This window comes from Dermacentor variabilis, chromosome 8, assembly GCF_050947875.1.
Source record: "Dermacentor variabilis isolate Ectoservices chromosome 8, ASM5094787v1, whole genome shotgun sequence".
NCBI classification, from domain to species: Eukaryota; Metazoa; Arthropoda; class Arachnida; order Ixodida; family Ixodidae; genus Dermacentor; species Dermacentor variabilis.
The window spans coordinates 5,648,243-5,665,249 of record NC_134575.1 but is presented as its reverse complement, the minus strand read 5'-3'; the positions used below and the strand labels follow the sequence as shown (position 1 = coordinate 5,665,249).

Genomic DNA, 17,007 nt, shown 5'->3' with positions numbered 1-17,007 from the left:
AATAAGCACTATCTCCGAAAAAAATCAAAACTTTTCATCGAACAGGTATTCCACTACAGAAATTTAAGTGCAAGCACTACAGTTTTGGCTTGCCAGGCAGTGACCGCCGATGTTCTGGGCTGGCTTGCCTCGTCGTCGCTCTCAGAGTCAAAGTTCGATGAAAGGGTAGCATCCTCAGACTCACTGCCGCTAGAATTATGGATGAAACCAGCTGTAAACACAGCGGAATTGCAAGATCTGCGGTCTTTCGAAGCATGCGTGCCGCTCCCGGAGGCGGCTATTCTTGCTTTCTGCTTTGGCAATCACCAAACTTTGAAATGCATTCAAAAATTAACACCTGGTGGGGAAAAAGCGAACTGCTTAGAAAACAAAAATATAGTTCTCCTCCTTCACGTCCCATGGCGCAGACTGTCCGTGAGCGGCGCGGAAGATCTCGAAAGTGGTGTTTCAAACCATCAATAGCGAGCAGCCACTTTTGCTTTCTACTTTGACGAATGTGAAAATTTCATGGCGCATTAAAAAATCACCGCCCGGGGGAAAGAAGCAAACTGCTTAGGAAACAAAAGAATAGTTCTCTTCCTTCACGTCTGATAACGAAGTGTATCCGTGAGCAGCGTGGAAAGTCTTGAAACCAGCGTTTCAAATCATAGCGAGCTAACGATGCCCACTGGACACAGTATGAAAAGAGTTAAGGGCCGCAAAAGACGTGCATTCATTTTTTCAGACGTTTTTGCTACCCCTAGGGAGTCCAAGAAATCGGTTGTTGACTGTACAACTGATCAAGAGGGTGCTTCAAATGGTCCGTGAGGCGAACATGCAGCGGTAGCTAGGAGGACAAGAACAGAAAGAACTGATGCATTGAGGAATGAACGGCGAAGGAAGTGTGCCACCGCTTCCTTGCAAGAGCTTGAGCTCAAAAAACAAAGTGTTGGCTGGCGTTGAGATGCAGGTGTCCTTCATCCAAACCAAATAGAGCTGCTGTTGAAGTTAATGAGTTTGGAGTTGAATCAGTATGTCGGAACGGAACCGAAACAAAAACTAAGAATGATAAAAAATTTTTGGCCAGAACGAAAACGTAACCGAAGCATTAGTTATTATTTTGCTTCGGAGTAAAACTGAAATATCTTTTACGGTCAAAACCACTATATAACAATCTTCAAGTGCCATGAAAGTTCTGTTGCTATAACCAATAATTTTTCTAACCAGGTTGCATGAAAAAAAATCAAAATGGGGGATGGCGTAGCTGTTCTGAGAAAACTATAATGGCGGGAAGGCCAGTTCCCCTCCCCATCACCATCCTCCATCCGGCTTCTGATTGTGCTGACTCATTTAACTGTTTAACTCCGCTTCCTGCGCGCTCCGATCACGTGTTAACAAGCCATGGCTGTTGGCGATCAAGAATGACACTGCCATAACTGCAAAAAGGGGTCACGGGCGGCAAGTGCAATTGACATACAAGCTCCACTGAGGCATTGCTTTGGTGGCCCCGAAAGGCACCTTTTAAAATATGCAGGAGGGTTGCCACGGCAGCATCTCAATTTGAGAAATCCAGAAGAAACGCTGGGACGGGACTGCCACAAGCATCTAGCCACCTACTTCCCACTGGCTTGCACGAGAAAACTGCATGTCCGTCAGACTTGCTTGCTTTACGTGAAGTTCGCCGACATTCTTTTCCAAGGCATCCAGGTGCTCCACATAGTGAAGCGGAAGGTCCCTCAAGCCCATTAGGGACTGAATCATCTATAGGACCTCCCGTGGGGACAACGTTGAGACAGCCTACCCTACCATATCAGCTCTGCCATCGTGGCTGTCACTGTCGCCGTCCGATGCAAGCATGTTCGCGACAATTGCCTCTAAGGTTAGAAGCACTTCGTTTCCTAATTGATAGCAGTGCACTTTCTTTTCACCGATGATCATTGCCGATGGGCAGCAGGCAGATCAGCCATCTTCCATTTCTGCGGCAAGTCAAGTGAGGCTGAGAAACAATACGGCCAGGAACGACTTCGACGTAGTGAACACAGACAAGGACAAGCAACTTAATCTGCTAGCAGAATTGCCCAGTATGAGGGCTGTAGTACAAAGAACCAACTGTGAGGGCCCGGCAAGCAACCTGGGAGCAGTGCCAGCAGCATTATCAGCGCAGTTGGTGTAGTCCATGCGTGTTTCGGAGGGTGCAGAGCTATGGGCGCAGCCCATACATGTTCTAAGAGGTGGAAGGGTAATGGGCAAGATGCATGTGAGGCTGGCGTGCAAATCACGCAAATGTACAGAAGCGGCAGATGTAGGCTTCCCCGTTCCCATCCGCAACTCAACCGAATGCAGCAAACGATCGTGTGACGCACGCAAGCGGGGTCGCTAGCGCATCCCGTGCTCTTGCACAAGATGTTCCCAACAGAGCATGACACTTCATGCCCTTTTTGCAGACGGTCAAAAGGCACTCTAGCACATATCCTTGCAGAGTGCACTAAGCTCAAGAACCCCCCACCATCCCTACCCCCCACCCTCCCCAGTCCCAACCCCCCCGAGCGATGGGAGACCTTGTTGTCCAGCCCCGACCTACCGACCCAGCTCGCGCTGGCGGCTAGGGGCCAGGAACTGCTGGACGCATATGGGACCTGAGAAGAAGGTTCCACCCCATCTGGTGCCAGCGCGCACCAACCGTCACTAAGGGCTCAGCACAAAAGTTGATTCTCTCTCTCTCTCTCTCTCATAGAGAGAAGCGTGCGGTGACAGTTGGGGGTGGCAGGCAATCGTGCAGCGGCTCACATTTCACTTTTTCTTTTTTCTTCTCAAGGATTTCGCATTCCATTACCTTTTGGCACGGACATCCAGCAACCAGACTTCTTCGTTATAACCGATAATGCAGCATGGGAACATTGTGGTAAGCGGGTTATTTTCCCATAGAAAGCCTACAAAAGTTGACGGTGCAGCAGCTTTTCATTGTTATAACCGATATATTGTTAAAACCGGTATCGTTATAAGTGGGTTCGACTGTATGAGGCTAATGCTGCCGAAGCTAGGCGCCGGAAAATGGCTGACGATCCCGAGTTGTGGGCCAGGGAAGCAGAAGCAAAAGGGCAACACGACGCCACACACCGGGATGAACAACGTCAAGCGGCTTGGCTGCAAAGGGCGTCCAATCCTGCTTGCGTGTCATGGAGAGCTTCAAGCGAAGAGAGAGGATGGGTACTTCTGGTGCAGACAGACGATTCAGGCGAGACTTTCTGAACGTTAAGTTTGGACAGAGTTGTGCAGTTTGTGATAGACTGTGGTTCAATGTGAATTTAGGCAAGGTAGGCAGTGTGCGTAACGAAGAGCAGCGCGACAGTGCCCTCAAAATTCTGCGAAAGGTGTTTCTCGAGGAACCTTCTGTGGCTGACATGTCCGTGTGCAAGACTTGAAAGGACTCTTTGCTTGGCGGGAAGTTTCCCCAGCTAAGCAAGACGAATGGCTACTGCTATCATCCGATACCGTCGCATCTGCCTAAGCTCAACGACATCGAAGAGCATTTGATTGCACCGTTTCCCTTCGTGAACATTAGCCGCCTGACGCATGGCAGTGTACAGTCTGGAATTGGGGGCGTAGCGGTTAAGCTGAGCTTAAGCTAAGTTTAAGCTTAGGTGGGTGAAAGGAGGGCAAACAGCTCTGCTGTTTCTTCAGTCATCGCAACGTTAAGCCTGTGATGCTGGCCCAAATTTTTCGTATTGGAAGATGCCAGGACGTGGTTAGAGAATCGAGAAACCACCTTAACGACGTGGGACATGTTCCGAAGTGGCCTCCTGGCATTCATGAGTGTCATGCTCAAAGAGCGAGCCCAAGCTCTACTAGAAGCCTGAGTGCAGCTGCCCAATGAGACCATTGTGATCTTCACAGAGGAGATGGCCCGTCTATGCCAGCACGCCGACCCAGAAATGTCGGAGGAAAAAAAAGTCCGCTTCCTGATGCAGGGCGTCAAGTGAGAACTTTTCGCTGGACTGATTGGCAACTTGCCGAAGACCGTAGCGGAGTTTTCGACAGAGGCATCAACGATTGAAAAAACCCTGGAAATGCCCACCAGGCACCAAGTGCTTATGCCATGTCATTCTCGGCATGGACTTCCTGAACCGACACGGTGCAATCATTGACCTGAAGTCAAAGTCAATAATAACGCTATGCGAAGATCAACCGATACCACCGGAGAGCACTTGTAGTCTACATGCCTTGAGTGTACTTGAGGAACAAGTCAGCGTCCCGCCTCACTCCAGCATTGTCATTTTCGTTAGCAGCAAAACACCAGCACATATAGAAGGCATCATCAAGGATGACCAATGTCTACTGCTTGGCCGTGAAATTCGCATTGCAAGAGAGATTGCTCGACTGCATGGAGGGAAGGCAAAAGGGATGCTGACAAACTTCAGCCAGAAGTTGAAGCACATCAACGAGGGCACGACTGCATACATCATCGAGGAAATTGTGGAAGCCAGCAATGCATTTGTCCTTTCGAATTCTGCTGCATCTACCCCGATGACCATAATTCCTAAACCAGACTTCGATATAAATTCAAGTCTCCCCATGAGTAAGCAGCAACAGCTCAGAAGTCTTCTCCGATGATACGAAGTTTGCTTTTCGACGTCATCGAAGATTCGACAAACCGAAGAGTGTGCTCGACCGTTCTGCCAGAGCCCTTACCGAGATTTGACGCGAAAATGTGAAGCTATAAGGCAACAAGTCGACGAAATGCTGCGTGACAACATCATCCCGCTGTCAAAAAGCCTTTGGGCATCTCCTGCAGCCTTGGTGAAGGGAAAGGACGGAGCACTACGTTTTGTGCGTTGATTATCGTGGACTGAACAAAATCACGAAGAAGGACGTATACCCCCTCCCTCAGATAGACAACGCATTGGATCGGCTATGCAACGTTAAATACTTCGCGTCCATGGATCTCAAAACGGGCTACTAGAAGTCGACGAGAGGGATCGCGAAAAGACGTCCTTCATCACGCCAGACGGCCTCTACAAGTTTCAAGGTCATACCATTCGAACTGTGATCAGCGCCTGCAACTTTCCAGTACGTGATGGACACGGTATTAGCAGGATTGAAGTGGCAGATATGTCTTGTTTACTTAGATGTCTTTGTCATCTTCTTGGGAAATTTCGACGATCACCGTCAGCGGCTTGCGACAGTACTAGATGCCATCAAGTCATCAGGGCTCACTCTGAAGCCGGAAAGTGCCGCTTCTCTTACGACGAGCTTCTGTTCCTTGGCTACGTCATCAGCAAATCTGGAGTCCACGCCGACCCGCATAAGACAGCTGCCATCGCAAAGTTTGAGCAGCCCATTGATAAGAAGGGTGTGTGTAAATTCCTTGGGATGTGGGTCTACTATAGGTGCTTTGTTAAGGCCTTTTCACGCATTGCTGAGCTGCTAACTTGTCTAACTAAATGTGATGTCGAGTTCAAGTAGGTAATGTCGCAGGCCAACGCATTTCAAGAACTCATACGACACATGCAGTCGACACTGGTACTTGCACACTTCGACGAGAACGCTGATACAGAAATCCACACAGATTCCAGTAGCCTAGGCCTCGGTGCTAATGCTGTACCGATGTATACCGGTACATTGCTGCCGATGTGCACCTGATGTTGCTCAGGTGACCGCAACTGAGTATTTACAAATAGAAAAATTAATCATGATCAAACCATTAGTGGATTAATGAGAAGGCAGACGGATCACTTTGCCAGTGCTGCAGTCACTTCTGGCACTTGAAAGTAGCATGTGAAGATACAATGGAAATTCATACAGGTTCCTTGGAAAGAAAAGTTTGCAGCTTAAGTCTGATTGATTAAGTCATGGACCTTAAAAGGGAAGTGAAACACTTTCTGAGCATAGTAAGAAAATGTTGCCGATTTGTACAAAAGGCTTCTGTGAACATGTGAGCCAAATATTGCACTGCATGCAGCAGGGAATGGACAATGTCGTGTTGAAAACAGATAAAAATTGCTTGCTCTCACTTCCACACTGTAGTCATGCAGTGCCATTGCAAGCAGCCGGACTCACCAACGTCTATTGGCTGATTTTGTGATTGCTAGAACATTTTCATTATTACTTAATTGATCATATTGAGTTAAATAACTTAAACATACATATGTCTACTATCTCAAAAGACAGAAAAAAATAATTTCATCTTTGCACTGCTGGTCTACTGACAGCAGTTGCACATAGCTGCATCTGCAGTGTGTGGCCTTGAGTACGTCATTTCACGCTTGCTTCTACTCATGATAACAGTTTCTTTTGATATCGGTTGGCAGTTGCATCTTTAACAATTGAGGGCAAGAAGACCATCTGCTGCTATGTTCTTTACTTTGTTAACATGTGCCCATAACCTATCATTTATACATTGTGGGGATGCGCCACTCTCACACGTTTCCTGATATGTTGTTTTCCCACACGGCGCGTATCCTGTAATCCGGCTTCGCCGCGTGGCCTGGCGCCCGCGGCGGTCGGAGTGGTTGAGGCGCAGTACAAGAGAGGGCGCGAGTGTTGTGCTGCTAATGCAGCCGACAGGCGGGGTTACTTGGGCGCCGAAAGACAATGCGCTTCCTCTTGGGTTCGGGACAGTAAGCAGTGCGGACGTGCCGTGCCGCACGTGCGCCGATCCATGCTTCTGCAAGACCGCCTGGCGTAGCCGCCTTAGAACGCGCCACCGTTCACGTGACCGTACACGTGAACGACCAGGCGTTGGGATCCAGCATGGGGCGAACATATTCGCTCGCTATCCGGTCGCGGTAAGTCGGACTTCCTAGATTTGTCGCGCGCCCATCGGCATGTTTTGTGGATAACAACTCGGCTAGCAGGCATTGATGTATGAAAGGTGCAGTAAATGCCCTTGTGATTGTTCGTACTACTGTGTTGTCGTTCCTTTGTCCCAAGAGCATGGGTGTGGGAACCCCACATCTGGCTGCCCAACGTGGACCTCTTGGGGCATCGGACGATAGATTTAACAGTTTTGCTTCATTCGAGACCTTTGTTTGAACCAAAGCATAGGGCTAGCGTGGATTTTGATCGCTAGCATTGGCGGCGTGCTTTCTTGAGTGAGGCGACGGTGGCTGTAGTGTGTTTGAACATGTCAACATGTTCCTTTTTGCCTTTTCGCAAGTGTTTTTTTAATGACATTCGTCGGTACGAGAGCCACGTAGTCTGCATCCTGGAAGAGCGAGGCTCAGCGCCCGCGGAGCATTGGCAAGCCTGAAGCGAGTGAGTACGGAAGCCTCGTGGGTGGTCCGAATTTCTCATGTAAATAGCTTCTCCTAACTCTTTGACTCTGATGAAGTCGCGGCTCTGGGAGCCAGGTGGCCGCGGGCCCTGGGTGCCGCTACGGGCTGACTGGTGTTGCGGCCTGGCATCGGGCGCTCCGACACCATCTGGGACGGTGGGCGCCGTCAACTCGGATGCTGTGTGCACCAAGCGGGGTAGGACCACCTAACAGAGCTGAAGTCTCCTCGCGGCTGCCTGTTTTGCGCCCATTGTGGGTGTTGTTTTTGGATGCCGGTGGTTGTCAGGGTAGCGACGCTTTAGGCCTAAGTCTTTACGAAGCTGCCTGTCGCACGTGGAGGGACACAACCTGGTGGACCGTGGCGTTGAGGTGTTGCAATTTGCTTCCCTCATTCTATTTAGCCTCGCAGGAATTGAAATTGCTCGTTCGACTCAAGGAAGCGAGCTTCGTTCACATGAACTTAGCATCTGAGTAGCTGCCCGATATTTTGTTAGCCGAGTTGAACATCGTACCACGTGGGCGATGCGCATGCAGAATTCCTCTCCCTTGCACTACTTTAGTGTTTGCCGAGTATGTTGAGTGTACGCAGCGTGATTGGAGTCACCCCTGGCTTGCTCTCACCTGCACATCGTCTGCGCTGCTGCCCCGGACTACGATCGAGCCACCCCGGGTGATGGTGATGCTGTGGCCAGTTCGGCGCAGCGACTTCGGCAGCAGACAAAAGAGCCGGCGGTCACCGACAGTTACGGCGGCTCTTGCGAGCAGGGCGCGTCGGCGTGAGCGACGCTTGGTTGCACCGACTACTGTGTCGTCGTTTCCGGAGTCCTGGCCTGGAATCGTGCCATCATGTCTGCAAAGCTGCTGCTGTGACCGGCGGACGCCAGCGGTGTACCCAGGGACAATGTCGGCTCGCATGTTATGAACAGCGTGTGGACATTTCCTCGGCGCGGCCAATGTTGCATGTACTCCCTTGTTCGTGAAGCACGCGTTGATGTTAGAGCGTGTGACATGTTACGCCGGAATATGTAGTGATTTAAGGTTGGGGGGATGTGGGGATGCGCGACTCTCACGCGTCCCCTGATATGTTGTTTTCCCGCACTGTGCATATCCTGTAATCCGGCTTCGCCGCGTGGCCTGGCACCCGCGGCGGTCGGAGTGGTTGAGGCGCAGTACGAGAGAGGGTGCGAGTGTTGCGCTGCTAACGCCGCCGACAGGCGGGGTTACTTGGGCGCCGAAAGACAAGGTGCTTCCTCTTGGGTTCGGGACAGCAAGCAGTGCGGACGTGCCGTGCGTGTGCCGATCCATGCTTCTACGAGACCGTCTCGCGTGGCTGCCTTGGAACGCGCCACCGTTCGCGTGACTGTACACGCGAACGACCAGGCGTTGGGATCCAGCATGGGGCGAGCATATTCGCTCGCTATCCGGTCGCGGTGAGTCGGACTTCTAGATTTGTCGTGCGCCCATCCGCATGTTTTGTGGATAACAACTCGGCTAGCAGGCATTGATCTATGAAAGGTGCAATAAATGCCCTTGTGATTATTCGTACTACTGTGTTGTCGTTCCTTTGTCCCAAGAGCATGGGTGTGAGAACCCTACAACATCTACTGGTTCGACCAATGTAGGACTTTCCACAAGTGAGAGGAAAGTGGTATACAACACTTGTGGTGCATTAAATGAATTAGCTTTTATGCTTTCTTTTTATATGCAGTGCCAGTTATTCTTTCTGAACTTGTGCTTCTGCACAGGCTTACCAACTTATTAGGTGCCAAAAGATGACTTTTATGTCACTCCTTCCATAAATACTTTTTAATCTGTGGAAGAAACTATGTATGTAGGGGTTGACGGCAATATTTCTTTCTTTAATGGTGGTTCCTGTACCATCCACCTACTTGGAACCTTTTTCCTGTGCTTTCTTGTTGGTAGATTACAGGAGCACATTAAAAAAAAGAAGTAAGGAATGTTCCAGCAGACATTTTTCTTGCCCTCCATTGCCAAAACTGCAACTGCCAACCCAGATCAAAAGAAACTGTTATCATTAGTAGAAGCAAGTGTGAAAAGACGTGCTTGATTATGGAGCTAGGAACGAAGAAGCATTTGGCGACACATGCATCAGTAAGCCATCAATTTTTTTATCAATAAGAAAGCTTGGTTATCTTTATTTACGCTGAATGAATACTCTTCTAATAATCAATGTGGCCACAAAAGTGCCTGCGTGTGATTTTCCTGGCTTTGTTTATGTTTACCGAGTAATGTGCACATGTCTTGTGGAGTTTTGAGGTGTACAAGTATGCCTTTGGGAACTGGAAATAAATCTGTTGTTGAAAGTTAGCACTGTGTGTTTGCCTTATGTGCCTTTCCATGTGCACCTAGATCAAAGAAACAGTTTTGCTTTTTCATGGTGGAGTGCGGCGGTGATGGTCAAGAATTGAACCCACCACCTTGTACTTAGAAGCAGCACGCAATAGCCACTGAGCTGCTGCAGTGGGTACAATATAAGAACAAAGGAACGCAGTGCAGAGGACAAGGACACGGGAGACAAAAGTGCAGACACTGCACTGACTTCCAGCATTGTGTATTGCTGACTTACAGTTCACGTGTGTAGTGCATGCATGCTTTGAAAAAACAAAAATGAGGGAGCAAGACGATCAAATGTGTCATTTGGACACAGTGGAAAGGTACGCTGCTGTCGAAGGAACATGTGCTTACTGTTTAAAAGAAGGCACTATAGAAAGCAAAAAAGAAAGAAACATCGGAATGCAGGAAGTAATGAAATACAATTTTATGTGATGAAAGCATAATTAAGAAGCATTAACACTCATACTGGCTTATCTTTTAATACTATCATGGGCCTCGACAATTTCTCTTGCCAACTGCAGGTTGTGTTTAGGCAACGCTAAATGCTACTTTTAGGTGAATGCCAACTTTCCTTTGCACAATATTTCAGGGGGTGTGTGTGGGTAACGATGAGGCATCTTATTGAGACCCTCTTTTTCCTTTATAGGATGTCTTGTCCATGATAACAGCTCGCAGTCTCTACCCTGATGTGGTCACTTTTGGCGTCCTCGCACTGACTGTGCATACCAAGAAGGAGGGAAGTGAGTTCCTCAAGACAATGCAGGCAGGTTCTGACTGCACACTTTCTTAATGCAAATAGTGTTCTGAGGATACTTCGCACACTTTACAGCATCTATTTGTGCTAGTATCTAATTGCTTTCATTTCATGCCAACTTGAGTCACTGAGTACGTGTTGCTCTTCAAAGAACCTTGGACACCAACTTGGGTCACTGGATATGTGTAGAACATGCCTAATACATGATGCATTTCACAGGTGGCATTATGGTGCATCACTGCATTGCCTAAATGCTCATTGCATTATCGTCAACATCCGGGCTGAGATGATTTCTGTTGGAATTGTTTCCCGGTACTTTACAGGCTGCAGGCCTTAGACAAGGCAGGCATATGGCTGCTCACTGAAACCTCCACCTGCATTGAGGCTGTTATGCACGATAACACAACTACTGGCGGGCAACTATGAAAACATTTATTCTTGTTGTCATCCTTGTTGTTTGACAAGTTTGCCTCATCAGTGCTCTCCCAAAGCTGATCGTCCTGTGTGCCATCAAATACTGTTTGAGATTTGGATCACCTTGACGCTCTTGAAGATGGTCTCGAACGAAATGTCGCACCGCACATTCAAAATTTGCACGTACATAGCAGTGTCCTCTTGAAGGCCAACTGCAACAAAATTTCATTTGTGCTAAATTGGCTTTAAATGCATAGGATATACTATCCAAGTAATCTTGGCAAAGTCGCTGGAAATTGTAATCTTGGCAAAGTGCTGGAAATTGTCCAATTTTCTTATAAACAGTATTTAAATAATAGCCTAAGCCTAAGCAGACGTGTACCCAGCGGTGAGTGGTAGTGATGCCGGTATGGAGAAAGTCCCAGAATTGCACATGACTGCTGATCACTCGATTGTGCCTAGGCGCATCGCTCGCTCAACATTTGCAAGTTGATCGGTGTCTCTCTCTATGTGCTTTCCATTGTGCACATGATTTTGATTTGCCTGTTGCAAGATTGCCGATGCGTTGCATGGCCGTCAGGTGGTAACATGTGCTCGAACACAAGCTATAGCTGTGCAATACACAGCTTCATGCAGAGCAAGGCAGAACACATTTTCCTTGTCCCAGCTTTCGGGGAATAAGCATGCACTGCACCGCATCAGGAAAGTGTGATGCTGGCCAGCCAACGCACAAAAAGCATGTGAACTGCACTTGATGAAGCTGCACAGGCTACATTTCACCAGCACAGTCACTTACCCATGCAAGATCTGTCTGCTTGCCAAATGCTTTCTTGAAATGACTATAAGTGCTGTAAGCTGCAATGGAACATGAAAAGCAAAGGCAAGTTGTATTCAGGGGCATTATGTCCAGCGATCATTTCTAGTGGTGCATCATCTTCGAGACATTTGGGACGTCTCTACATAGGACGGGTCGAAGTAGATGAACAAAAGCCTTTCTGACACAGCACCAGAAAAGCTGTCAGCCGGAACCACATGCTCGATTTGTCACAAAAGAGAATGCAATGCGGCGACTATTGTGTAGATGCTGGAGTGCGATGCCACTAGAGTGGCATCAAGGGCATCACGAGTAACATGACATCGAGGCCTGTCTTATTTTGCTTTTTCTCCATGATGCAGCTTAAGAACTTGCCTTAGAACACTCAGTATGGCTGAAACACACTGGATCTATGTTGTGTGATCGTTATTCAGTGGTGGCGTCTAATGTTACAATGATGATACCGTTTTCAGCAGGACAGTAACTAGTTCCATCTAGTAGCAGCTTGCAGAAAATTAACCAGCATGTGAACATGCACATGATGTATAGTGTAACTTTTCCTTTTAGAAGTGTTTTACGTGCTGTGAGGTGAGTGTGCAGACCTTACACAAGTAAATACGGTATAGTCAAAGTATTTTTGAAGCGATGCTTTTTTTTTTTTTTTTTTGGCTCCGCCCCTCACTCTGTGAGAATGGCTGGGTTAACTGGGGCAATCTCTGAGTCTGTGCATTTAAGGCGATCGTGATACCAGTTTGCAATATGTGTTCTAGCAAAATAAATTTATGTGGTTCGAAACATGGGCTGATCCTGGAGCCAATGCAATGTAACAGCACTCACACATGCATGAACAGATAGAGTTAGATAACAGATAGATAGAGATAGATAGATAGAGATAAGTGACTCCAACGGTGTACCTCAGCAAGTCTTAACAGGAAGCTGTCACTTTGATTATCATCCTCCAATGGCTCCTGCCCCGTTTTTTTTTTTTTTTTTGCTTCTTTTGTTTCAGTGCAAAGACAGTACAGGAAGACAAACAGAAAAGTTTGATTCTCTTGTTTCAGAATCAAAGTATGTGAGTGTAATCTGGCTGATGAGCCTTTTTTTCAGACATGTTTGAATAACTTGTAGCGCACCAAGGCTGCACCGATTCAAGTATATAACACTATTGATGTCAGCTGTATTGTCTACAAACATTTGATGGGAAGCATCTGGAGACCTATGAGGAAAATTGCTTTTGCATCAAAGAAGCAAAGCCTAAAAAAAGACATCAAGGAGAAGTTAAAGTTTTAAGTTTATTTCAATTTGCAGTGTATGTAACATACATGTGAACATCTATGACCCAAGAATATTGATTAAGGGTCCCAGACGAATATAACTAGATAAGTGTACAAAAAAATGTGAGCAACATTGACAGCAATTTAACAGGACTATAGTACAGGATGAACAGTTCTCTTAAGCATGGGGTTAGTAAGTTACTTTTTTAGATATTCTTTATTAAAAAAGTGAAAAGAAGTGAAGGCAATGCAGCTAAGCATTGTGTGAGGCCTGACTTGAAGGAAGGATAAAGGGAGAAAATTATGTAGTTGGAAAATGTTTGCTTTGTCCCAGCAAAACTCCTTAGCCTGAACCTAGCTCTCAAACTGTTTATTTTCCATTATGTTTTGTACAGCAGGTAGTGCTTATTATGCCAGGAAGTGGCACTTCTGCTGTTGTCGCTATGTAACGAGTGGTACTCACTCTCGCCGACGTTCCGGGATTGAAGTCCTTTCTTTGGAGGCTAGCGATACAATGCTTGCATATGAGTGAATTTTTATTGTCGAAGAAAGTCGTGCATTGCGAAGGGCTGTCAATGCAGGCAGTCCATGTGCAGCAGAGGTCCATGAAAACAGATTTGTTCGATTCCTTAATATGCCAGTGATTACTTTTGCAGTCAACTATTGCACTCTTTTTCCCTGTACCATTACACATTTCGCAGCATGAATTGAGCACAGTGTGTCAGCGATCACCCTAGTTGTGTTTATGACAGCTGATTGCACAGTAGCAGTGTTGAAGCGGTAATTGTTTCGCATTCATGCACTTTCACTTGGGGCAACATGTGGCACGCCACCAGAAGGAGACATCTTTTTCATTTAGAGAAAACTAGTCTTCAAAAAGGGTCTATAGCCTAAAGAAAAGGAAGTACGGCTGTCACAATTTGTTGCATATGATGGAAAGGAAAACTTTCGATATATATTCCTGGGTCCAATTGTGTTGCATTTCAAGGGGTCGCAGATGCAGAGTCTGTTATATTGATACAGCATAGCCACAGATAAAGGCTGCCTCAGTGTTGCTACAGTGAGTATTGTGAGAAGGACAAAGTGGTGCCATTTGCTAGTCGACCACCATCTTGGTCGCATTTGGACTAACAGTGTAGATGCATATGGTAAATAGACTTTTGCCTGAGTTTACACACAACATCATCATTAATGTGGTATATACAACAAAACCTCGTTCATACGTGTTGAAAAAAAAAAACGCAAGAAAGACGTACTAACCGGGAAAACGTTCGATCTGAATAACTAGTAAACGTTGACAGACTCAACTATAGTTGCCATCTATGTAATGCAAAGCGTCGTGCAGATCGTTGTGGCATGAAATGCCGGCGTGCATCGAGCTGGTGGTGCTCCGGCGGCCCGAGACCCATTTTGTTGTTTTCCTATTGCGTGGTGTTTTAAGAGGGCGACGGGAAACCGAAGTGAAAAAACCGAGGTGACACCGGATGCCACTGAAGCGCAATGTGAGACCCACATCGTGCCGCTTGCAGCAGGGAATGGCGACTCGTTTGGATTATCACCTACTAAAATCGTGCAGTACGCTTCCAATGGAACTACGTGCCACGTGCTATAAACAGATAGGTGAAGAAGCTTATCGCAATAGGTTTGGCCGCGATAGCTATGAATGCGGCGTGTGACGACCCGGGTGGAGATTTGCTGGTAGCGGAATAAGAAACTGCACGCCGTCATTTGCTGTGAGACTGCTATATACTGTTCGATCGCACGTGCCTTGTTCACATGGACTCTAGCAGCCGGAAAACGTGTACGATTGCATTCTGCAGCAGGGAAGGGCAGCGCATTTCAGTTATCATCTATTAAAAGCATGCACTACGCTTCCGATGGCACCATGCATGTGCTGTGAAACAGATAGGCAAAGATGCTTATCGCAAAAGGATTGGCGGTGATAACTGTGAATGCCATGTGCGACGACCCCGGAGAAGATTTGCTGGTACCGAGATGAGAAACTGAGTGCACGCCAGTGACAGGCGGGCAAGTATTTTGGTGAAGCTGCAGCGGCGGGCAGCTATATCCTGTTCTAGATCGCGTGCGCCTCGCGCATTTTCTTGTTTACATGGGAGCTATCGGCCGGAAAACATATATGTGTAATACGATGGCAGTTTGGTGACGTACTGAACATTGGTGCCGAAAAATCGTGTTTTCCGGGAATGTATGAACCAGTAAAGAATGAGCATAACTCTATTGGGTCATTTTTCGTGTTCTCGATTGTGAATGTTGGCACCGGGAAAACTTATGTAACGGGAACGTACAACGAGGTTATACTGTATAAATGTGTGTTGACACATCTGCTCACTTATTAAGCTTGTTTCTGATGATTGTGCCTGTTAATGAGCTGGATGGTGATAATATGTGTTCCTCGATGCAGAAAAATAGGTGATGCTGTTTATCTTGGTACTTCAAGCTAACAGCACAGGCAACTGCAAAATGGGTGCTAAAAAGCACAAAACAAAGAAATGAAATAGGACCTAATCCACACTTGACCAATATGGAAGCTTGGACCGATTGGTTAACACTAGAAACGATAGACCACTGCAAAGGATACTAACGTAAGAAAGACATAATGGAGTGCCTGTGTGTGTCTTACATCTGCCTTTCATTTACGTCTTTACCATTCCTAATCTACCCATGCCATTTTTTTCTGTTTTTTTCTTGTGGCATGCCTCTTGGCCACACAGGAAGCTGGCTTGACAGTGAATGAGGAGACCTGGGGCACACTGGTGTGCAATGCCTGCTTCAAGGGAAACTTCTGGTTTCTGCTGGACCTGATGGGCTACGCCAAGCGTGAGGACATACTGGTCAGTGCAGCTGCCCTCCGGGCTATCAGCAAGGCCAGTGGCAGGACCAGGAGGGCACTGCTCAGGAAGGTCAGTCGCTGCTGCTATGTTGAGAAAAGGTTATCTGTTTATTTGTTCAGTTATTTATTTAGATGTCTTCCGGATGCCAGTATAGCACTACAAAATGGAGCAGGCATAATCTGAATAAAGAATATAGTTAGCACATGTGGCAGACAGAACCAGAGAAATGAATAAACTAAGAACATTTAAAACACTGTAGAAAGCAACCCAATAAAGTGCATCAAGTAACCCGTAAAAACCACTCACTACTACCTGATTAGCAAAACAGGTCACCGACAAATGTAAAAAAAAATAACAATTATGTAACATTCCGAAATGTTCTTTTTTTACGCTGTTCTTTTACCTGACCAGATGCTTTGTGGAACTCTCCATTACTACTGCTGCTACCATAATAACGCAATGTTGCCTCTTCTTTCTCTTCAGGAGAGGGGAAAGGAAGTGAACTTCTTGAATCCAGCCGTGGAGAGTGGCTTCCGGCAATTCTGCCTGACATACGAAGAGTGGCTCAAGGAGGTACGGGTGGACCAGCCCCGACATCCATGGGAGCAGTATGAGCCTGAAAACCTTAGGAAGTCGGCCACCGAGCTAAAAGCTGCAGCACTGGCCCTCGCAACAGAGCAGACATGACATGTTCAATGCAACATTTAGGGCCAAGTGCTACGTTTGCTCCATATTGCGTTGATGTGGATGTTCTGTGAACAATTATTGAGGCTCGTGAAGTTGTTGGTGTTGTCACTGAAGCCCTTTTCAGTTGGACACATGTCCTTGGCTAGAGGTTGCCATCAAATGACTTCAGTGAAAAATAAAAGGAGTTCCTGTACTCGTTTTGCTGGTTACATCATTTTGTGCCTACAACATGAAGTTGCACTGCTCTGCAAACAAAGTGTAGGAGGCTAGTGTGACTCAATCTCTTTGCAACTTCAGGGGGGTTGTGACTATAGTGAACCTGTGTTTCAACTTCGTTCTCATTATAGAGCTAGGTAATGAAACTGAAATATTTGTCATGTTCTTGTGCTCTATACAAGACAGTTGCTTGCTTGCATGGTTACTAATAAAAATAAAATCCCTGGAAATTGTAGTCACTCTTTTTCACAAGGGGTGTGTGAATATTCAAAATTTCTTAAATTTCTAATAGGTGGTATCCAACTTCACGCCTCATGGGTTGCACACTCTGGATTTAAAATGCAGGTCTTAAAAGCTTTGCTTTTGCTCGTTGAAGGCACCAAACGCAT

The 17,007-nt window shown here is 46.8% G+C and overlaps 1 protein-coding gene across 2 annotated transcripts in view; it reads left to right on the top strand.

Annotated features, from left to right (window-relative positions):
• The window catches only part of LOC142589539 (pentatricopeptide repeat-containing protein 1, mitochondrial), a 58,530-nt gene extending 41,930 nt beyond the window's left edge, over nt 1-16,600 (top strand). For both annotated transcript variants that reach the window (XM_075700967.1, XM_075700968.1), the window contains 3 exons: nt 10,254-10,374; nt 15,600-15,784; nt 16,199-16,600. In XM_075700967.1, coding sequence (XP_075557082.1) covers nt 10,254-10,374; nt 15,600-15,784; nt 16,199-16,402 — 510 coding nt within the window. In that variant the 3' untranslated portion in view covers nt 16,403-16,600. The remainder of the gene's footprint in view (nt 1-10,253; nt 10,375-15,599; nt 15,785-16,198) is intronic.
• Nucleotides 16,601-17,007: the final 407 nt, after the last annotated feature.